The 24,922-nt window shown below is 39.2% G+C and overlaps 1 protein-coding gene across 1 annotated transcript in view; it reads left to right on the forward strand.

Annotated features, from left to right (window-relative positions):
• RIT2 (Ras like without CAAX 2) overlaps window positions 1-24,922 on the forward strand; it is a gene marked incomplete at both ends in the record, with an annotated part of 172,452 nt that overhangs the window by 58,257 nt on the left and 89,273 nt on the right. Inside the window, one exon of the mRNA XM_084225623.1 lies at window positions 11,757-11,830. Within this exon, the coding sequence (XP_084081749.1) occupies window positions 11,757-11,830 (74 nt within the window). The remainder of the gene's footprint in view (window positions 1-11,756; window positions 11,831-24,922) is intronic.

Raw genomic sequence — 24,922 nt, forward strand, 5'->3', positions numbered from 1 at the left:
TGCTGACAGAAGAGAATATTCTCAGACCTGAGGTCTTCAGTCCTCCTCTGAGGCCTAAAATTAAACCCTAATACTAACCCAAAAAAAAAAACTGCAGCAATGTCTCCTTCTTAGGTTCTTCTCTGCTCTCTTGTAGTAGAGTTTCAGTGACACACTTTCATTGGGTTGAGCCCCTCAACCCAATGAGATTCTGACTGATTTTGGCTGCAGGAGAGATCTGCATCTGGATGGCGACATCAAAAACAGGAGAGTTTATATTTGTACCTAGAACTGCTATCCACAATGAAGCCATATACATCTTGTAGTTTCTGATTAGCAGTGTAAGTATGCAAAGTGATAGAGCAGGATTATCTCACCCTAACCTCTGCACCTCATTTTGGTTAGATGAACAATTCTTTGAAATATGAAACACAATGAAGAAAGCCTACGTTCTTGGGGCTAAAGTGGGGTGGAGTGTTGTGTTGTGGGGCAGATGAGGATGTCCAATGTTCTGGGAATTATATGGCTGAAGCTGGAGTGAACACCAAACTCACTCTGTGGCCTTAGCCCAGTGATCTGCCATGGGTGTCACCACCCTCCTTTGGTGATTGCAATTACCATTAATTACCTGTAATTACCATTAGGGCCATGAACTTAGAAGGACCTGAAGTGAGACTTGCAGCCCATGAATAGGGAAAACTTGCTTACCTGAATCCTGTATATTGTGATTAGCAAAATTATTCCATATATGATTCTTGAAATGGAAAGAGACGCCCATGCCACGGTTTTCTAGAGGCGGATGATTTATCACACTCAATTCAAAATTCCTCATCGCAGGACAAATGTTTCCATTAACCTTTCTTTCATGGGAGCCAGCAGCCATCTACACCTTTCTAAACCAAGGCACTATCCATGCTAATAACCATGCAGATGTAGCCAACTTGCTAATTAGTTCCCCTCAAATGACAAAAAGTGAATTCGTAGCCCTCAGATTCTCCCACTCAGTAGCACAAGCACGGACTTGAAAGAGTGGTGAAATTGCTACCTGCTATCCTTGTTCCCCAAGATAAGGGTACTTGGACTCCTGTTAATTATCATGTTTTGATTAAACGGGAGTACTTTGTTCACTTTGTTCATGTAAGCCTTTGAATGAAATGAAATTTTTCTGGAAGCAGAGAAAGTAATGATATGCTTTTATTAAATATTAGCAGCATTATCTACATTGCAAGCAGTTCCTAACAGCAAGCACAATGGTTTGCCTGAGTTATCTTTAACCTGAAGTTGCAAAATTGCTAACTTTTGCAGAGAAATTGTAATTTCTCTGTAAGAGCTAGCTCTGAGGAAAATAGCGTTATTCACTCGGATGGGGGACACTTAACAATTAAAATTTAACCTTCTTGGTGGACTGCACTGCAAGTTCTGATGAAGACCTGAGCAAGTTTTCTGGGCAGCAAACTTAGTCCTATACAATGACTAACACAAAATTAGTCACATATGTGCATATTTGCAGGTTAAAATCATAGATGGTGGCTTTGTTGATAACAGCATTTACATCATACCTGAAAGCTGCTTCACTGGACCAAATTATTCAGCTCAACTCTGTCATCTTTTACTTAAATCTGTGTCCCAGCAGAAAGTTATCATTTAAAGGAGGTGACTAAACCCGGGAGAATTCTGTGTTTCACAATGTAAGAATGGAATGAGTTTCCCCATCCATGTGTTTGGGGAAATGAAGGAAGAGGGGTGCATTGTTTTCTAGACTTCATCTTGGTTATATAAATTGTAAAATAAATTTGATCTTGATCAGAACTTGTAACCACTCTGTGGCCTTGTGAAAAAGCATTTTGCTTTAATTAATAGGAATTTTATTTTGGAGGGGAAAACTCTTGTCTGCAACTAGAAAATAAAATGCTGCAAACAGTAAAAAACTAATACATAATTTAGTATCATAAAAATATTGTTTCTGTAGAAGGAGATATTTGCGTTAGTGTTTTTGGGCTTAATTTTCAATCTGCTAATGGGCCTAAGATTTTTCTCAGGAGTGGATAAAGTCACATATACTGTTATGCTCACATATCCTGCTGTAATTCATAAACTCTGAGCCCTAATGACAGAGTTCTGACTGGGTGCAAGGTGCTGTAAGACCAGAAGAGGTAGCAAGGAATTTGCTGGCTACCAAGGTTTATATTTTTACCTCCTTTGTCTGGAAATAGGCATCTTACCTTGAATTTTCTATTGTGCATTGTGCTTTGTATCCTTGTTGATTATGCCATATAGAAGAAATTCTCTCCTGTGCAAAACTGTTCAGCACAATCATTTTTAATGTTAGTTGCTCTTGAAAGCTGGGCAGACCATTGCCTCCTTTTCCAACTGCTTTGCTAATAAACTTCATGATAATGAGAACCCAAAGGGAGAAGAGAAACTAAATCTAACTGGCTCAAAGTTCAATTCCCTAAGATTTCTGATCACACAAAAAATTTTAGAGCACAGATAATGCTGTTGTTTTTTTGTATTTTATTTTTATTTTTTTCTTTTTTAACTTACCATAGTCTAAGTGAGATTAAGCTGCTTTTGCTTCCAGTGCTTTTCAGCAAAGAATGAAAGGGCACCACAGTAATGAAACAGCAAGCTGACATTCAAGAAGAGGTTCTTGTAACATCTATAGGTAAAACTAAAAGAGAAAAAATAATAGAAGATAGATTGTGCAATGGATAACCCATTTCCCAATTTAAAAGGCACTGAGTGCATTTCAGGTCAGCAAGAAAACTGGCATGTACTTAGCCAAAACTGAAAATCAATCAGGCTGCTTCAGCAGCTCAGTGTTATCAGTCCTGCCCTGCAGAGCACAGCTCTGAAACATTAGGCAGCCCAACAAGAGGGAGAAAGTTAATTTGAGAGCAGCTGTTTTAAGACAGATACATAATGGCATTAGGAGAGGAGCACTGTGGTGAGGTGAGAGCTGAACAGAAATGCCCATTAGGCTGAGGAAGCTTTTAGGTGAATTATTGGAAGCAGATGCAGCCAAAGCCTGAGGTAAAGGAGTCAGACAAGAGTATGATGAAGGTGGATACTAAAAACTACTAATAATGAATAGTGAGGCTACATGAGACTTACTGGGCCTAAATTGAAGTTTTTATCCTATTACCACGGTTCTGGAGGTTCATCAGGTTGCCAGAGGTGTTCAAGGGAAGTGAACACCCCTGGAAGTATTCAAGGGCAGGTTGGGCAGGGCTTTGAGCAACTTTAATCTAGTGGAAGGTGTCCTTTCCCATGGCACGTGGAGTTAGAATGAGATTCTTTTAGGCCCCTCCCAAGTCAAACAATTCTGTGATTCTATGGTTTTATGCACTGTGCCCCTCTAAGCATTTAGACACCACTTTTACCTGATTAGGATTAAATGAAGAAGTTTTTTTGAGGATCTGGATGTAATCTAGTTGTGCTTGTACTTTCCATTGAGGATATTAGCTCCTATATCAGGAGGACAAAATTAACTGCAAGATGGTCTGCTCTTTTTTTTTCAAACATAGATAATATAATCATTACTTTTTTTGTTGTTTGTTTTAAATCGGCTTTATTTGCATCTTCATTCCTTGAAATTATGAATTCTCTTGCAAACTGCATAATCACAGAAAAAAAATCATTGGAATGGACTACAAAGATCATTCATTCCAGGTGCACTGCCATGGGTAGGAATATGGGAAGCTATAGGGATACCTTCCACTGGACCAGGTTTCTCCAAACCCTATCCAGCTTGGCCTTGAACCCTCCCAGGGATGGGGCAGCACTGCTGCTCTGGGGAACCTGTGCCATTTAGAACTCAGGGATAATGTTTATGTGCCATTGGAGGAACAGAAACCTCTAAAACAGAACACAGCAATTAGTTAAAAACATGTTATGACACTGAACAAAGGCCAAGTAAGGGAAACGTGTTTTCAATTGAAACTAGGGAGAGATGGAATCTACAGCAGTGATATGCTTTTGAATTTAGCAAGGCCATTTGAAAACATTACAGAAGATTTTCTGAAGACATATGTGGCCAAAGCTTTGGTTCAGTATCTTATCTGTAAATAGGTTTATGGCAATTTGAATGCTAAAATGAAAACAGGGATACAGAGATTTTAGTATTTATTATCATGCAACAGAATGTGCAATGAATAAATTTATGTATTCCTTTTATGATAAGCACTTAACATGAATAATGCTTTATTTTTTCTCAGATTATTTTAATTTTCTCAGGTCCTACACTATGAGTTTTTTAATGGCTTAGCAGAGAAGTAATATCTACATTAAATACTGCATTACATACCTACGTCTGTTTCATAGAACTAGCTGAGGTGTTCAGAACATGTGGTTACTGAAGGAAGTATTTCTGGCTGTGGATTTAGAAAGGAAGAGGTATTTTTTTCTCCCTTCTGCACACCATCATCAAGATTCTTCTGCCTGGAATAATATTGTCTGTTACCATCACTTTTGTAGGCTGGTAACAGACAAAGTGTGCTGTTAACATGAAACTGAGTGAAACCTGAAGGATCTGACAAAGACATGACAAAGACAAACAAATGACAAAATGGCAAAGCTCAATGCTGAGAAACAAAAATCATCATCGCTGGGAAGAAAAGTGAGATTGCAGATATAGAAATTGATTGCAGAAAACAGAATCACAGAATAAGCAGAGCTGGGAGGCGCCTACAAGGATCAAGTTGGCTCAAGTCCCACTGCTGGCCCTGCACGGGACATCTCCAAGAATCACACCACACATAATGATGTAACAGAGCTAGAACTGGAATATTTAAATAACCTAGTTAACATCCCAGTACTAATATCCCAATTTGCATTATATTAAAGGATACTGCTATCTATGTGAGTATTTACAAAATACAAGGCAATCAAATCTGTCAGTCCTGCTCCTCTAAACCACCCATTGCTTATCATGTGTGCAGAGCTTATAGGAAGGCAACCTCTGTGACTCGGTGTCCTTGTCTGCAAAATGCTGATAGCAACACTCACCCAAATTGTAAAACACTCATAGCCCAGGAAAATAATTATATGCTAAGGGAGGTTTTAATAGCATGTATCTGGATGGGTAATTCCTATGACATGCATATTCTTATCTCAAAGAGGAGGAGTTTATGTCTAGTATTCCGTACAGTGGTTTATGTCTCTGTTCATCCAGTCTTTTCATTTAAAAATTCCTTGCTGTAAATAGAAACAGCACTCATACAGACAGAGACTCCTGACCATCCTACATTCAGGAGCATTGCTAAATTAAAATTCATTTGTAGCAGATAATCTAAGCACACCAAGAGCTGTGTCTCTTGCCATTGCTTTGGCACACAGGGAGAACAAGAGGCAGAATTCCAGGTGTGGCTGACTGAGCTTGGATCCCTTCTGCTGGCTTGACACCACCTCAGTCAAGTAAAATGTCTTTTGGCTCATCTATATATGTGAACCTGATAATTTTTAACAGCAATTGGTATTGTACAAGACAGAGAAGAGAGACTTTATTTAGAAGGCATAGAAACAGAATTAACAAATGGAAGAAAGAAGCATCTGACCTAGATTTCAGGGACTGGAACATGTCTGTAATGCAGAAAAAAAGACCATTGCAACTCCCCTTTAAATTGTACACCATTAAAATCTATTTATCATGAAGCAGTTACCTGCTCATAACAGAAAAAGTACATATATATTTTTTATGAGTTCAGATTCTCCAAGATAACTGGTCATAACACAACCTTGCATTAATTACTGCATTTCTGTCTCCAGAATTATGTCCTATAAAAAAAGAAATCTGAAAAAAATTATCATGCATTAATTTCAAACACAAACACACAAAAAAAAACCACAAACCAGGAAACATAAAGCTTAAACAATTTTTTTCTTTAATTTATCAACAATGCAACATGAAATTAAAAATTAAAAAAAAGATAATTAAAAAACCCAAAATCTTAGAAATTTATTAAAGGGGGAAAGAATTTAAAATTAAAAAGAAATAGAACCATTCAGAAAACAGTTGGATCTCTATTTTTTTTGTCCTGACCTGCAATACATTAAACAGTCAGTATTCATTGAAGACATATGATATAATCCTCTGAGAATAATTTTGTATCCATTTTCATTTTTATTTTAATCTTTGTAGGAAATAAGATTCTAAAAAAATCAACGCTGTATGTAGGAAAAAAAATTTCTTTCATGGTACAGTTCATATATCCACACATTGTTCAGATTACGGGGATGTGGGAGTTTTGTTTTATTTTCTTTTTGGTACCCTAAAAAGTGTTCTTTCTTGCAGTCAGTGTTTGATATTCAAGTAGCAATGTCAGTAATTCCATCCACAGATTTTTTCATGCAATGACTTACTCTTCTGCAGAATTTTGCCCAAACCAAAAGCTGAGACTTTATGATTAACCTCACAGAAAAAAGACTAATCCTGAGCTTAATCTGAACAATATAGTTATTGTCTGATTTATTACCTGATGTCATGCCTATTTTGTATGTTCTTTTAATGCTTTCCTGAAATAGCAGCTGGATTTTGGCATTTTATTAAATACCATTCCTTAGAGCTGTAGGGTGTAAAGCATCAATACATGTGGTTTAGCAGCCCCCAAATTAGTTTTATAGGGAAAATTATATTCATATGATAAATTAATTAGGTGAAAGAAAGTTTGGCATTCTCAAACACCGGGAGCAGTGTAAATACAGGAGACACTATTTGTAATTTTTAAAGGGAGGATATTGGAGTGTGATTTGTTGGTGTTCTTGATGAAGATTTTCCCACTTTGTTTCATATACATTTAGGTGCAGTTTCAGAGGAACATCTTCACTTCCCTACTCTGTCCACAAGTCAGCAGCTTGTTCCTGCTTTTTACAGCAAGATCTCAGAACTTCCCTTACCATGACCATCAATTGTACCATGCTGCTTGGACTAAAAGGACCAGCCACACAGTAGTACCTTCTGAAATCCTTTGGGAAACATATAAAAATACCAGGATTTCTGCTTAACCTCACAGCTACTAATAAACCAAAAAATATGGGTCCAAGAAACAGATTTTTCCAACTCTTGACTTCTAGGAAGAGGTTTCTTTCCATGTTAATGTCTCTGCATCATAATTTTAAATAAAATAAAGATGTTTGCCCATGTAATAGAAAATAGAATTAAACCTATATTTTCATTACTTTCTAAGACAAAATCCCAGTTTAAAAGTATTAGTTATAGAACACAACTAAGTGGAATAGCTCTTGGTCTTTATGACATGATATGGGAAACTTGAAAGTGGTTTCAATTTATGAAATTGAAAGGGGTTTCAATTTATGCATCTTGCTTCTGCCTGCTGCCTTGGAAGGAATGAAATGTCCAGGAGATCAGTGAATCCACAGGAAAATGGAAAGGCAGTGTCCTCACAGGAGTGGCTGTGTTTGAGCATTAAGGAGGTGATTAAGAGGGTGAAGCTCATAAGTGGGTGCTATGATTTGCTCTCTGGTATGAGAGTGAGCTGGCCCAAGGCAGTGATTCCTTTGGCAAGTGTGCACTTAAGGGCTTCCTCTTAAATGTGGGCCTGAAGAAAATTAGTGGTTAAAACTCCTACCTATTTTCCATCTACATGCAGGATGAAAATAGCCCTTATCACACCCCAACTGAGGACATTTTTAGGCTTTTCTCTTTATTATCTGTGCTATCCTGCTTTCTGCATATAGGCAGAGAGAATATTACAAAGGAAACTCAGGTCTCCTTCCTGTTTCATCTCTACATTTCTTGGGGCAAAATAAAATCTTACATGTGAAAAGCATTTGCATAGAAAACAATTTAGAGTCATGAACCTGGTCAAAGCATATCAAAACATGTTTCTCTACCACCGACAGAAGACATCAGCACACATCATGAATGAAAATGGGACAGTGATGCTAACATTTCTTTGTGAAATATTTTAAGGTCGGTAGGTAGGGAAAGCAAAATAAATGAAAATGACAAAGTGTCTTTATACAATCAGTGTTACATCTACAAGGTAAAAATACTATAAAGATAGTCTGGCTCCAGCTTTTAGCAGCTGAAACTTTACTGATGACAGTGACATTATATCAGGGTACACCTGGAGTAGCTCAGCAGGGTAGATATCTAAAAGCTGTGGCTTGTATTCAGAGGCCAGTGGATCTTTTAGTTATAACTAACTCTTAAGTTGTAAATCCTTTCCTTGGGAAAAAAAAAAAAAAACAAAACCACGACAAGATTTATCTAGTTTCATTTTTATCCAAGTAAAATTTAAGTTAGGAATATTTTTTCCATATTAATGGTTTTAAATCTTCTGTATAAAGATTCATTTTAGTCTAAGTAAAAAGGGAAGTAGGACTGTTGGCTTTAGAGAATCCAGCTGCAGAGCCAAGAATGGGAGCTAAATTTGCAGAAGTCATGTGTTAATTATGTATACAGTAATTTAATGCAAATGGACACCCACCTGCATGGAAGTACATTAATAATACTTGATAGTATCAATAGAATTTTTGTGAGGGAAATACCATGTTTGATTTTTAAATATTTTGCCATTTTGATTTTAATTTTTGGTTAATGGAAAAGAAGGAAAAAAATAAGAAAAAGACAATCAACTGCTGGTAGATTACATTGTCATGCAATAATAAATTACTTAAACTGCAAGTAGTCCAATGCCTTTAATATAGTCCCACTTTGCCACACAGTTTCATGTTCAGCAATCTCTACAAAAAGATTTGTTAACCAAAACATATGGTGGTTGGAGTGCTCCAGTTTTCTCAGGAGGGTAATATACAATTAATTAAGCTGCTGGGCCATCTTGATATCAATGGGATTGAGTATTTGTCTAAAGAAAGTCATGTGTCTATTTGCTGAATTGAAGCCTAAAATAAAGGGGAAAATATACTGTGTGTGATTATGTCATAAAAGACAGCAGTCCTCTGGCTGGACAGGAGGGAGCTGAGTTAAGGCTATACAGACTTGTATCCAAATGCTTTCATTTTTTCCCTCTGCTGGTGGAAAGCAGATTCTCCTACTCTTTTATAAAGTAGCAACACATATATTATGGCACAAACTGGAAGGTGTCATCTTAGCACGAGTTCTAACATCATTATAGCACAAGGATTTCGTATCACCAGAGTGTCACACCTCCTCAATGTTTCACACAAGCAGGTCCTCTATGCACTGGCTGTTCCTGGTCCTTGCAGCCTCATCTGACCCCTCTTACTCCAGAGCCCACCAATCCCCTCTTTTATACCACTTGTTCTTACTGGCTACAGGTGTGGTGTGTGAAAATCAGGCCTCCTTCTAATCTTTAGTATTGGTCCAGTTTCAACCCATTGGGGGATATGCCTACCTTCTATACCACCTTCATTTACCCATACTGTATCCCCCTACAGGAAGGTCTCAAGTATTCCAACCCCCTGCAATATTATCTCATATTATAATCTCAGAATTATTGCAGCAGAGCTTGAGGGTGTCTGCTAGGACGGACTCAGGACAGGCCCAGCCTACTCACAATGGTTAATGACATTTCTCAGGTTCAACAAATGCACTTGTCTTGTCTTCATGCCTCAGTGCACTTCCACTGTCAGTCACAAAAAACACTCAGGCTGCTCTGCATGATTGTGCAATTAAAGAGCACAGATAATTTCCAAGACTATTTCAAGTATAAACATGGGCCTGTATCTACATGCCTGTCATGGGTTGACCCTGGCACAGTGCCAGCGCCCCCATGAAAAGTGGATTTCTAAAATGGTTACCGTGAGATGTGACCCAGGAACAGAACAAAACAGGCTCCAACTTGGGAATGGAGGGAAAAAAAACCCAACATTTTATTAATCTACATAGACACAAAAGGGAAAAGGAAAAAAACTACACACAACAATCCACAATAGAACATCTTCAAAAACACTTCTCCTCCCCCCACCTCTCCAACAAACAAATCCCCTCTAACACATCAATTCTCAATCCAATACCCTCCTTCACACACACTCTCCCCAGTTCATCAGGAGAGAGGAGTCTTCCTCTCACACCATGGGCCTCCCCAGGGAAACACTGCAAAGTCCCCAGTGCTTCCATGTCACACGCTGCAGCCGCCCGAAGAAAATCTGTAGCGGTGACCATCTTCCTTCCATGTCCAGCGCTCTCACCACTGTCCATGGATCCAAACTGCTCCTTAGGTCCTTTTAAGAATGCTTTGCCTAGTTCCAAGAAGTGGCCGCCGCTCACCATTTGGGACGCCGGTCCCCCCCATATTCACTCCCCTGGGGCCTGGGGCTCTCAGGAACAGAGATCCTTCCCTGGAGGCAGAGGGCTCCACCACACCCTCCCCCTCAGTCTCTGTTCTCTCCGCTTCTCCTCGCGGCCTTGTCACTCCTGGCTTCTAGCCAACGCCTCCCCCAAGGAGCAGTCTCTGTATTATCAGAAGAACTTGGTTTCGCCCGTGGCTGTGTAAGAGAAAAGTCCAGCCAAAGCCACTCCACTCATCTCCTCCACCTAGGGCACTCTCATCTGCAAGCATTCCTTCACCTAGTCAAACTTCTTCTTCTTTCCCATCCTCTTTCCCCTCTCACTCCTCAGCTGGGGAGGATCAGTGTTTTTAAAGCTTCCAAAAATTCACAAAAAGGTTAAAAGCTCGGCCCGGTCCGCTGGCAGCTGGGCACCTGCCGCCCCCCCCCACTTTCTCCTCCTGGCTGTGCTCCCGGCACAAGATAACAAATTTCCAGCCTGCACAGTCTCTGTCATTCTCTCTCCCGGGAGGGGGCTGCCCAAACCATCCCAGGACTCCTCCACCCCTGCACCTTGCCGGGGCTCCGGCCTTCCTTCTCAGGCCGCATGGCCTCCCCTCCCCCGCCCAGACGCCGCTGGGCAGGGGAGAGGTCCGAGCAACTCACCGGCCGGACTCCAAAGAGAAAGGTCTTCTCTGAACCTTCTGCTTTTAACCCACTGAGTGTGTTCTCGGAGGCGTACCCAAATCCTCAGTGGCCACACTAAATGCCAATTTCACATCTGGCCACTGATTGGTTTGACCATAACTTTCCAAAAAAAACTCACTTCCGGGTCAAACCATGACAATGCCTTTTAATCTTACGAAGAAAATACAAATATTGAGAGGGGAATGAAATTATAATGTGAGGGAAATAGCTTGTGCAAATAGTAGTTCACCCTTTCTTTGCTCTTATTGTTCTAAATTTAGTTGACAAAATCATGAGCAAAGGGAAGGGTCCACAAAGCAGAGTTTCTCCTCCTCTGCCTGCATCTGTTGAGTGTAAAGACACAGATTACAGAATTTATTTTTAAAAAGTTTATGTTCAGCCTTTCTGGAGATATATGGAAGTTTAAATAGTAACTCTGAGCCAGGACCCTGTTCAACCGCAGGGAGTTTATCCCAATAATTTTGTCAATCTTTAAAATGAAACTATTTGCTAGAAAATCTCTTTGAATGTGTCATTGTGGTAAGTAAAAACCACTCTGTTGCACACCACCCGCACAACATCTCTGAATCTTTGTGGCCGAAGTAACACTTGGGGACTGTGCTTAAAGAAAGGGAAATATTTCCTTTTTAAAGAAAGGAAAATTTTATTTTTGTATTTTAAGGCAGTGCAATGGAAGAGACTCTCTTTTGCTAATACTTTGTAGTGACGAAAGGATTTCAAAAATGAGCTTTCGAAATAAAACTATGTTAGGTCAGATTGGAAAGCTTTTGAAAAGCTTCTCCAAACTAGCAAAGCTGTTTCATTTTCCCCTCTCTGAGTCACTCACATGCTTAAGAAAACTGCACTGTGTTTTTCAGAGGATGCCTATAAAACTCAAGTCCGAATTGATGATGAACCAGCCTATTTGGACATTCTAGACACTGCTGGACAGGTGAGTAATTTTCCAATGAGAGTCATTCAATCAGAGATAAACTCAAAGATTTTAACCTCAGAGATGTGGGTCACAGTGCTTAAAGTTCCCTATTCAAGCATAAAGGAAGCAGTGGCAGAATAATGTAGAGGAATTAACAAAAGGGAAGATTAAAGAAGTGCTGCAGTGTGGAATGGTATAACTTCCAAATCTCATTGAAGGAGACAGACAGGCTGAAAGGAACAACAGATAAAAAGATGCCTGTTTCTTTTTCTCTTGTATGCAGGAACATCTATCACAATAAGGAAATTAATAAATACTGTGTTGATTGTCTTACACTTTTCTCATTCCTCCTCCTCTATATGCTGGAATTTTCTGGTCTACTTGTAGACTAAGTATTTTGTTACATTTCGTTTTCTCCCCACATTATATCTAAATATGAAATGCTCATCCATAGGGAAAATATCTTTATGCCAAAAGTAACACACAGTGTTACATATAGAGGTTTTCCAGAGAAACTGTGTCTGTCCAATCCCTGACAGGTTGGATGGGACTTGGAGCAACCTGGGATAGTGGAAGGTGTTCCTGTCCATGGCAGGAGGCTGGAATGAGATGATATTTAAAGTTCCTTCCAACCAAAGTCCCCTGATTCTACCAATTCTATGACAGCTGCTGTTGGGGAATTAAGCTTCATATGAAGTAATGAAGAAGAAATTTAAATACAATAATTTCTTCTACCTGACTCAGTTCATTTCCTTTCCACCTCAAGATATTTTTACTGTTTAATCAAAGTACTGCCACTGCTGATCTTTTTCTCAGGTGTGCCTCAGGGTCTCTTTGAAGGCTTTTGTAGTTTCTTGAATTTCCATAGTGTGCGTGCACCTCGTGCAGTAACAAAACAACCAAAAAGGAACTTAAACACATTTAAGTAAACAAGAAAATATTTGGGAAGCAAAAGCCTGGTAACCTTATTCTCAACTTCCTAGAGGTCTGAATGCACCTAAGCTAGGCACTGCAAATGGTGGGAAATGCAGTCTCTGCCAGAAATTCAAAGTTCAACTGTTCTAAGTCATTTCCACATATATACAATTTTTTTTCATTTAAAAATTTTTTGATTGTATGAAAAGGCTAGAACTATACCCAATTCTTAATTTATGGGAGGAGGATATGATTGCCAAGGTTATGAATTTTGCCAGAATAAACAGTTGTAAGGTAAGAAAATAAATCAGAGTAATTCAGTCAGATTGTGGTGAGCACAATAGTACAAAAAAGTCGGAGTTTTATCTCTATTAGAAAGCAAACAATCCACAGTATTAGATGTCCATGGCATACCATGGCGACCAAATAATGAAATGTGGTGCAAATATTTCATAGAATCATAGAATTTTAAAAGTTGGAAAATATCCTTAAGATCATTGAGTCCAACCATCAACTCAACACTTCCAAGTCCACCACTAAACCACATCTCCAAGTGCCACAGACATGTGCTTTTTAAATCCCTCAGGGGATGGGGACTCCACCACTGCCCAGACATCCTGGGCCAGAGCTCGATAATCCTTTCAGAAAAGAAAATTTTCCTCATTTCCAATCTAAACCTCCCCTTTTTCCTCATCCATTTCTGTTTGTAGCATGCAGAGATGTGTGCAGAAGCACCACACTCGGCAGATTTATCATCCCAGGCCATTTTACAGCCTGGGCATAGCTATTGTACTTCTGTTGAAACGTTGAAATGAACCAACCAAGTTGATTTGATATGAGCAAATCTCTGTTTTAAATTCCCCTGTTGTTCCAATGTAGATTGTCACCCCTGAAACACATTCCCAGCATAGCTAGGAAGCTCTTCCTACTTTCCCTCCCACGATTTTTCAGGAGCTGTCCGTTCAAAGTGTCCTGGATTTAGCTGCTTGTCTTTGTAGATGTCTTAGGATTTGTTGCCTCTCTATCTGCACTACACAGCTCCAGAATAAATCAAGACCTAATCCAAGTCCCATTGAAGTCAGCAGCTGAAATAGGCTCCTTCTTCACAGAGCACTTAATGGTGCTCTCACCGAAGCTCACACAAATTCTGCTCTGACTTTGGTGACTCAGGGTAAAAATCCAAAGCACCCATTTGTGCTGCTGCTGATGTGTGCCTTGGTGGTGCCTAGTTGTTTTTATTTCCCTTGGTTTTATGTCAAATTGGAGATGGTGTTACAGCTTCTAAATCAGGCACTGGAAAACTCATTTGTCTGGGTGTCCTCACAGTCATAAATACTTCGTCATCAGCTTTGAATATTGACTTTAATCACTTCAGGAGATCAAGGAGCCAAAATTGTGATTCATCCTTATTTGGGAAATACAAGAAATCAATAGTGAAACTGATAGAATTTAATGTATTTTGTTGTTGCGCTGGAGGACATGTTTCAACAAATATGTTTCTCCTTTCCCTTCTGTACCTATGAACTAATTAAGAATTTCAACATTGACCAAATGAACTACTAATAATTAACGCAGTTTTTAATAGTCAAATCTAGACTTAAAAACCCATGTGTGATTTCATACCTGACACTGCATGAGAATCTTCAATACTTTAACTGGTAGATTCAGTTTGAAGCATTTAAAACATAATTGGTCCTTCAAAAATACATTTATGTTCTCAACTTGCCGAAGTTAAAAAACCCAAAAACAACCCAACATTCAAACAATGGGAAAACCAGAAACTCTGATAAACTCATCTAGTTACTTTGCTCATCTAGTTACTGATTTTTCTCTTGTGCATGTACATGGACACTATGTCATAGACCAATTGCTCGTCTCAGGAAGTAAACTGATGTTCAGTGGATTCTAGATACATATTTTATACACCATCATTTGTCCTTTTGTGCTCTTCCAATACTGTTTTTCCACTGAAGGCACAACAAGAGGCATTTTCTTAAAGAAAGTAAGGGCTGGTGCAAGCAGTTATGCTTCACTGAACTCACTACACATTCTTTTCACCGCCCTCTACACCTGCCAGCTGGGCAGACTGTGTTTGCTCACCCCATTTAGCTTCAGACAGAATATGTTTGCCTCAGAGAGTTTCAAGAGACGGTATTGATGTAGCTCCTGGTAGCTGGATTGCCATAACTTGAGCTGTTCCTACCAAAAAAAGCTTGAAAATGTGGTGCTGCAAGGAAATGAACAAAAAAAACGATGCTGGTATTTTTTTTCAGTGGCAGAACTGAATCTAGAAGAAGCTGTCAATAATTCCTTTGGTTAGTTATCAATATGCCTTTGACTCTTTAAGTAGAAGTGTTATTTTCAACCCAAAACTTTTCATTTTGCCTCTACATTTCAATTAAAAAAAACAAAACAAAAAAAAAAAAAAAAAGAGAAGCAAATAAAGACAAACACATTAAATGTGAGATTGAGATCATATTTATAAAAATGGAGAACTTTATTTTTTTTTAGCTTTTAACTCCCAAGGCTGGCTACAATATGGCATGGGGAGTATATAGGACAAACTTCATGGAAATCTGCAAATGCAGATTAGTATCCATAAAGATAGCTTGAACTTCCTTGTTCACCCATATGGGACATTTTTTGAGTGACTTTCCCTTGAAATTCACCCATGCCCACTGAGTTTGGAAGCAGCGTTGTTGGAGATAATTCTGGGATTTCCCTCTTCTTAACCAACGCGCCATAAAAATAATCTGCTTTTACATGCATCTAATCCAAATTGACGCAGACTCTTTGGTTTCCAGTAAACTTGCAGGTGCAAACAAAAGGACACTCAGCCCTCAAGCACTTTATTCTGCATTCAGTTCCCCTCACAATTATTCTCAGAGAGTGACAACCCCCAACTGCTCCAACCGCGCACAAAAAGCCTCCACGCGGAGTTATAGAAACCTTCTGTTCGCTCATTTACGCTTTCTCACCTTCCCTTCTAGCTTAAAAATATGTTGCTACTTCTGGAGCCCAGAAGTATGCTCCTCGTGGAGCACACATAGCAGTTATCTCTCCCGCTGTATTTATAGACTGTTGACTGACACAGGAGCTTTTATTCTTGCCACAGCTTTCCCCTGCGTGACACATTACCCAATCTCTCTGTGTAGACCTCACGCCGAACACTAAAAGAGCAGCAGAGTTTCCTTCACTGGAAAACAATCTGATCTGACATGTAAAAGAGGCAAAAATTGTTTTCAGATACAAAGCAGGCAAGTATGTGGAAAAATGGGTTTCTGTACCTGTCAGTGAGACAATACATTCTGAGATTATTGCACCAATTTCTGTTTGCTAAAACGTGAGCTTTTTATGATAAACTTAGTGCACCAGTATATTTCCCAGGTGTGAGTCAGAGACTTGAAAAATGGGCCCTAAAATGTGATGGCATGCCATTTCAGGGAGATTTTCCTTTGTCTGGAGTTGTGTGCGCATGAATTCATTTCCAGGCAGACACTTTTCAACCTGACAACAACAGTGTGCTCTGTACCGAAATCCATCTCTCAAATTGCTAGCAAATCACAGGACATGTTTATACTGCCAACCTGCAGGACTATGATTCTTGCCCCCTGCTTCAAGCTTTGAAGAGGAACCAAATTAGTCCCAAGAGCCCTTCAGATAAACACACTTTCGCAGACTAAACACTATAGTCCGATGATTCACTCAGGCTGCTATCTGAGACCCCTCTGCTTATTATCTAAACATGCTGCTCTAATCCTGAATCAATGGAAGAGAAATCTCAAAGTACACTAGTGCAGCTTATCTCAAGGAAATGTAAAATGCCTTTTTGGCAGTAATTATGTCTTAATGGGCCTCTACAGCATGTTCTTATAAGGGTAAAATAATTTTATTGCACTTTCTGCTGGGTACAGTAGTGCATAAATGAAATCCATTTTATTTTTAAAGCATAGGGATATTGAAGTAAGTAGCAACTATTAACACAGTGTATTAGGTGAGAAGAGCATTTGTTTTATTTCCTTTGTATGTTGTTCCACAGGCTGTTGAAAACATACTCAGAAACTATAAAATCATAACAGTGAAATTTACCTGGGGTCCTGAGACAAGTTGTTCTGTACTTTCTGGGAAGAGCTAAAATGTCTCCCTTGACCTAGTAGTTTTATTTGCCAATGGACAGATTGTGCAGTAACACTTACTTGGCACAGATACAGAATGGAAAAAACAGTTGCAGTAAATCACAGATGAAATTGTGGACCTGACACCAGTTTCCTTCAGATCATTGGCAAAATATTCCTTGACTTCTGTAGGAAAAGATCTAGGCATATGCTGATAAATGAGTATATAACCAAAGGAAGAGCAGGCAACTGGCAGCCAAGATTCCCAACTTCCTTTTTCATCCCTGTCCATGAGTGAATCATGATGCAATAAAGGGTGGATCAGTTTGTATTTCTAGGCCTGCATTTATCATCCTGTCAAACAGGTGCAATAAAATGTTGCAGGGAACAAGCATTTAGGGTGAACATCAGCATTTATTGAGTCTGACAACCCCGATTGCCTGCCCATTGCTACCATTCCTCTTCAGCAAAGTCACTGGTAGTGGTTCCATGCTGCACGTGGTGGAAAACTTTCCAGTGTTTTCTGTTCTCTTTCAACAAAGTCTTTTTTTCTTTTACTTGAAATGCTTTCCCTCTTATTGTTCTTCTTTCTCTAACTTGCAATTTTCAAAACCAGAGAAATACAGAGTGATGCTGCTGAAAGTTTTTTTTTTTTTCTCTTTTTAATAAAATAAGGATGTATAAGAGAAGAAAATATATTGTTACAATTTTTGAAAAAAAAAATTGGAAAATCTTTTTTTCTTCTTTCCAAGATATTTTTGTAGCATTTTTGTGTGGGTTTTTGGTTTTGTTGTTGTTGGGGTGGTTTCTGTTTTTTATTATTTTACTGAATTTGGCTTTGAGGTGGTTTTGGTTGCTTGGTTTTGTTCTATTGCATATTGCCTGGAAAAACACCTATATAAACACATTCCATATGAGTAAACTTCATCCAGGTCCTCCACAAGATTATGATAATGTAATTTTTTTCTTTTCTACCATCACTGGAAAATATTCCACACTTTTTCATTACACCAATGAATGGCACTGAAGTACTTTGAAGTTCCAGCAGACACTGCACATACTCTGTGTCCTGATTTCTTTATATATATATATGTGACTGTCCTAGATAATCTCACTAGGAATTCCATTTTACAGAGGTTTTCTATCAAAATCTACTTGTTATCAAGTAGCTGTACACAAACCAGGGATGCCAGTGGGCAGAAAACTAAATTCTACCTCCGTCAGTTTTCACAAAGCTCACATCACAGTGATATTTCCAGGACTAAAAAAATTGGCTTGAATGCTGAGGAAACAAGCACATATTACAGCACCACATGGGGCTCCTTTCCCCTGAACAAATGACCAAGGAATGGTTCCTTTTGCAGAGCAGGGCTTTAATGCTTCATAGGAGAAGTAGATTGTCCCCAAAAATGAGATTTTCAAAATTAAATGTCTTTTATGTAATTCTGAAGCTTTACACGGTGTTGTTTCCAGACAAAGAGAACAAAAGGCAAAAATTATATAGTGCTGTCAGAATCATCCAAACATTTCACTTGCTAGACCACATGAGAAGGAAAAAGCTGGAAAAAGTTTTCTAAAAATGTAATTTTTATTTCCTGCTAACAGGAAGGGGAATGGAAAGACCTAAAGCCAAGTAATATGTTTTAAGCTGGAGTTTCAATAGTTTAGCCCCAAAACCTGGAAGTGAAATTCCCTCCTACCAAGCAAACAAACACACAAAAATTCCCAACAAGCAAACAAACAAAAAACCAGAAAAGTAAACTTCAGCAAATTTTGAGCTCCATTGCTTTTTACCTTTATAATCTGAGAAATGTTATTCCATAAATTCAGGTTCTTCGAAGAGGGGATGAGGGGCAAAGTAGAAACTCAATAAAATAATTAGTGAAAATATGAAATATTTTCTTGGAGTTTTTTTTCTTTTTTTTCTTAGCAAGCTATATTTTTGGATATATATTTTTCTCACTTCCATAGACGAAAGCTTGCACAGCTTGCATAGATTTTTGTGCCTGTTTTTTAATTTGTGCCTGTTGGATGAGGAGAATAAATTTTTTTCATGAGTGTTCCATGTCATTATCAGAGACGTGGGATGATGTAAGACAAACCATGCCAGGGAACGATCTTATCTTTTAATAAGACAAAAAATTAAAAGCTTAGCAGTGGCTGCACTGGCTATCCCTGTGTCAGAAATCAGTGTGGTACCTGACTCACACCTTGGGCAAAGCTGGAGTCAGACTCCTCTAAGTTTTGGACATGCAGATGAGCTTTGGCCCTGTGTAGGAAAGTATTGGCATATCTCAAAAGCTACTCAGTGTCTTTCAGGATCATAAAATCATGGAATGATTTCGATTGGAAGTGACTGTAAAACCCCTGCCATGGGCAGGGACACCTTTCACTATCACAGGTTGCTCCAAGCCCCATCCAACCTGCCCTTGGACACTGCCAGGGATCCAGGGACAGCCACAGCTGCTCTGGGCACCCTGGGCCAGGGCCTTACCCCCTCACAGGGAAGAATTTCTTCCTGACATCTCATCCAACCCTGCCCTTCAACAATTTAAAGCCATTCCTCCTCCTCCTGTCACTCCATGCCCTGTTCCCAAGACCCTCTCCAGTGCCCTTGTAGCCCCACCAGGAAAGTGCTCCAAGGTCGACCTGAATCCTTCACTTTCTCTGTTGGATCTGCTGATCCAACCAAGATACCTCATGACTTATATTTTTAGAGGTCTTTGTCTTCATGGGGTTTTTTGTTTGGTTGGTTGGTTTGTTTTTTTTTTTTTTTTTTTTGTGGGTTTTTTGTTGGGTTTTTTGTTGGGTTTTTGTTTTGTTTTGTTTGTTGTTGTTGTTGTTGTTTTTTCCCTAATCCAATAAAAATTATTCAGAAGTATTTGTGCACATGGCAATGAAAAAAACATGTTGGGAAGTCACAGTGACATGACAACTCAGTCCTTTCATGTCACAAGTTTACTTTGTAAGCAATACAAAATCCATGAAGGATTCTAACACAGGTATTTTGCATTCACTTTGGTGGTGGTTTATGTAGTCCCCAGGGAACACACCCCTCAGATAAACACTGAGCTAAATATCAGTTGCAGAAATGAGTGCACTATTGATTAAATGTTAAAAAAGTCTAAAATAGCCACTCTGCAGATTGCATGCTTCTTCTTTTCCCCCCTTTTCAGGTTCTCAGATTAAATTATATCCCTGCTGATGAGTAGGGCACCGGGGAGGGAAGAGGCAAAAACCCATGTGGTGGAATTTTTAAGGTCAGCACGCTTGTTAGGGCAGTCATCACGAGAGAGCATATATGCAAGCCAGAATATAATTTGCAGTCATTTATCAGAGCAATGAGGTGCCTGACTCCACAGCCTCCTGGTTTACTTCTGCAAGGCTGCACAAGGCCTCTCTGGGGATGGTGGCAAGCCTGTGATGACCACAGAAGCTGACAAGAGCATGTCTGAATCCCTGCAAAGCCCTTGCTTGCAGCTGCAGGCATTGCCTCTTCACTACTGGGTTGTTGTCTTTTTTTCTTTTAATCTCTGCTGTTCACTAAAATGTAATTACCAAGGTATTAATTTTTTCCCTTTAACCGTTTATGATGCATTTGTGATAAAAGGTGAAAACTGGCTCTTTTTTGCATATCAATGAGAATGGGGGAGAAACTATTATGTGGTGCATGATAAACCAAATGCATATGGGGGTTTTAGAGGTAGTTAACAGTGAAGATTGCTTCAGTGCCTGCATTTAGAAGAAAATTGCTAAGGTGTTTATCCCTCAGAGACAGACCATTAGCATGAATATGAAAGAAAAAGGCAGTTCTCTGAGTTAGGGAGTGTAGCGCTGAGGAATTTTTACTGGCATTGTGGAGAATTGATATGGTGATTTCATCCATATTTAGGGGTGAATAAAAAGTAGATATCATCTCCCAGGTAGGTGATGGACTGCATCTTTTCATTACTGCACATGACAAACCATCTCGGGAAGAGCAGGATTAATAAAGTTAAGAAAAGCACAGTTGCAGAAAACTGGCAAATATCACGTGGAAGCAGCAGGGCAATTAGAGTGGGAACACTGGGAATCTTAGTGGAAAGAAGCTGTATCTGGAGGGAGAGTCTGAGTGCCTGTGCAGGTTATTTACTAGTTCCTCAGTAAGAAAGAATGGTCACTCAGTGATGTTATATTTTGTAGTCCTGAGTTATTTTATTGGAAGTTGCTCAAATCTGTCTTTTTCTCCGCCTTATTTATTTCCCCTTATTTACTCTTTTTTTTTCTATCAGGCTGGTGTGGCCTGATCTTTTTGCATAAGTCATGATGCAGGACATGTGAAAAGAGAATAGTGAGTGCATATAAAGTGCTCTGCAGTTAGGGAAGGGGCAGTGGAATTGTCATCCATCAGTCCCCAGGATGCAAAGGAATACTGACACCTGTTTTTCACGAGGCTTAGCCCTGCTTAGTCTGTGGCTGAGAGCAGTGCCAGCTAGCATGGGAAGCAGTATCACAGCTGAAAATAGAAGGGGAACCTGAATCTATAAGCCCACTTGTGGGAAACAACATGATTTCACTGATGGTGAAAATAGATCGTGTCTAACAATGATTTAAAGTCAATAAAAAAGTAAAGTCACAAATCCATTATTTTCAGACAGGGTGAAAGCTTAACATACCAGTTCAGAGCCTCAGACTCATTTGGATGAAGATGAGAGCAATGTCATCATGAATTACCCTGATTGAGTAATCCATATTAAGAAACTGCTATCTTTATTTTTAATTAATTTCTCTTTACATTCTGAACATTAGTTGTGCATAAAGTCTCTTCTGTATTCAGAGATAAGCAATGTATTAACCAGTGGGAAGGAATCCATCTCTTTCCATGACAATACATTAGTTTTTAGAAAGAATCCCGAACTGAAGTATAATCAGCATCATCTCCTTTCTGGGACTGAAGGTCTGTTTCTGTAGTAAGTAGATTTCTGCTGTAGAACATAAGTATAGAGGAAATCAGGATGGGAAAATAATTTTTAAAAGTTTTCAGCCAAAATTTTGTGAAAATAATGAATGTAAATCTATGCTTGAATTTCATAATCAGTGCATGCCTAATTGTGTTTCTTAAGTTACTGATCATCCATGCAGTTAACCCTCTAAGCTTGGACAATCTTCTTGCCCATAGGCAAGGTCTTGAGGTGCTGTCAATCACTCTGCCCAGGTGAGCTAACCTGGAAAACACCTAAGCATCAGGAGCTAAAAAGTAGTGCTGCTATTTGTCACAGAAATGGATATCATACATGTGTCTTCCAGAAAGAACACCTGTCAAAAATATTCTTTTTTTCTGTTTCCCTTTCCAGGCAAATAAATTGGCTTAAACAGGGAGTTGCCAGTTGTCTTCTAAACTGCAGATTAATTTCACTGCCTGTCTGAGCTTTATCCTCATACATTCCCAGAGTTAAGAAAAGGCTACTGATTTTGTACAATGTGGAATTTGCAATATTGCCCTGGAAGGAAGTCAGATAAAGCTCAGAAAGCCATTAGAGTGCTGGGAGCTTGGACTGAATCTTTTTTTATCTTCATACTTCTCCCATCATCAGTGATGTGTATTTGGTCCACAGTACAAATTCACAGAAGAAAAGGGATATTGCTGTTTTACAACAGAAGCAAGAATTCTTTCCTGTAATTACAAGGCTTGAGACACTGACTGATCATTAATCAAGGGACTGATTATTAAAATAATCCACTGCAAGCTCATGGGCTAATTCTCATTTATACTAATCCCACTTTGAACTGCTCCTGAATCATTACTAGAGTGGGCAAAAAGGGTTATGAGAGATGGGTTTGATGCTCAATCAGAGCAGTGTAGAGACTTGAAGAGAAGAATCATCTCTGTCCTCCAGTGTTTAAGCCAGAGCCCCTGCATTTTCTTTGGTCTGTCTCTGAGCTGTTACTCAGCTCCCTTCCTTCCTCCCAGTGATGTGGCAGATGGTTTAGGCTGGCACAGGTTGCTGAGTACCACCTGCTGCAAATTTTTTGCTCTCTTTTTCCATGAAACTCCTTTTGTTGTTGTTGTCATTTGCAAAGGGTGGCTGGAAATAAGAGGGAGGCAAGAGGAAAGTATGAGGAGATGTTGATAATGTTCTGTGCTTCCTTGTTTTCTGCTGTGTCATTGCTGGGCACCTGTAGCTGGTGCAGGCAGGGCTCCTGCAAGCAAAGGCAGCAGGTTGGGAACTTTGGCTTCTGTGGCGGAAAAAGTGTACCTTTTTTACCTCATAATGCTACTCAACCCATGCTGAGGAACAACATTTCCCACTGCTGAGTGCTGTGAAGGGAAAAATCTTCGACTGGCATTAGACGCTGCATTCTCTTGATCTTTTCACTCCATCGGAAATGAAACAGCCTTGCAGAAGGTAAATGAAAACTCTGAAATGGAGAGGAGGAGTAGCCTTATCATTCAAACATTCAAATGCATGAAGGATATGACTGGGCAGGGCCTGGCTGATACTGTGGACATCAGAGGCAGGGCTCTCTATTTAGTCTCTGTCAAGGTAGTGAGAGAGAGGCACAAAAGAAAAACACCCCTGGCATCTTAAACACTTCCCTGAGGATGGGTTGAGTTACTCTCCGGAGTCGGTCATATCTCTCTAATGGCTGTAGAGAGAGGGACTTGAAGAGTAAATAAAGGGATTATTCTAAATTTAGTGTACCTGCCTACCTCTTCAGGAGGTAGAAACCACATTGAATAAAGCCTTTTGCATCTAGATTAATACTGGTATTATGATGTTTATATGATATAATATCCAGCTAACATCTTACCTGGATGTTTTCTTATTTGAAATGTAACTGCTGCAGGTTTCTTTCTGCTTGCTATTACAAATAAGTTTTAAAAAAATACTTGCTTTTGTCCCCTCCTCCCACCACAAAAAAAAAAAACAAACCCCACACTAAAAAGTCCATGAAAACCAGATAATTATCGCAGCACTTCTCACCAGTGTACTTTCATTAGGTAAATCTATTTCAAGAGGTAAAAGAAAAGCACACTTTATGACAAGCACTGCCAGGTGGATGACATGTAATCCTGACAAAGTCAACTGTGGTGCTTATGCGTGTAAGAGAGCTTACTAACAGAGAGATATGGGAGGTTTGCATTTTGGCTTTAAAAAAGCTTTGCTGCTAAAAAGTAATATTGTACCATATTGGCAAAAATTTTCTGGAGACAGAAGAAATTTTCAACTTACTTTTAAAAAGAAAATTCTGAGTGAACAATGAAGTTTCATATATTTATTATTTTTTAATTTTTTTGTTCTCTCACTATTTGAAGATTTTTTTCTCCTCCTCCTGTCTCCTTTATGTTCATTTTATCCTTATTTGTTTTTTGCCACAGATAAACAATATACTGCTGTTTGCAAGAATGCATCCCATCCCGCAAGTGTTCACTATAAAAATGAAAAAAACAAGTTTATAATAAGAATGACCCCTGTGGTAATCAGGGAGACAATTTTGATTAAGAACATCTGTTAGCATATTCCTGGTTCGAAAGTCAAGCAGAACATAAGACAAGAAGATATAGAAAGTGACATTCTTCAAACTGTGAGGCTGGCCTCCCTGGGGAGGCTCTGACCTCTTCCAGAGATACAAGCCAAGATCATAAAAAAAAAATAGAACAGACATCAAAATGTGTGGAGTGTGTGTGTAGTTTGAAAAACATGACACCTTTGCTTCGGAGGTGCCACATCTTTAAATTTCTAAGCACCACACTTCTGAGGAGTGTGGGGAAGGACTGCACTTGCAAGCTGTGTTTACTGCTCAAACACATCACCACACAATGAAAAAGAGGGGCAGGAATGGTGACCCTCTGCTCATTGCCTTGTCCATTTCTTTCGTTGCTGTTGTTTTTCTTCTTCTTTCTCTTTTATCCTTTTTTGGGCTGACAAGGCCATCTCTTAGCTATGGGCAACATGGGGATTTGGGAGAAATGGCTTCGCTTTAGAGCTCTGCTGGTGTAAAGTGGCGATATGGGGGATGCTGCTTCTAAACATCTTCTGTTCTGAGTTGCATAAAAGCTTTTCTAACCCAGCACTCCTTCTCCAGCATTGTTCAGGAG

Source organism: Fringilla coelebs, assembly GCF_963513975.1.
Source record: "Fringilla coelebs genome assembly, chromosome: Z".
Lineage (NCBI taxonomy): Eukaryota > Metazoa > Chordata > Aves > Passeriformes > Fringillidae > Fringilla > Fringilla coelebs.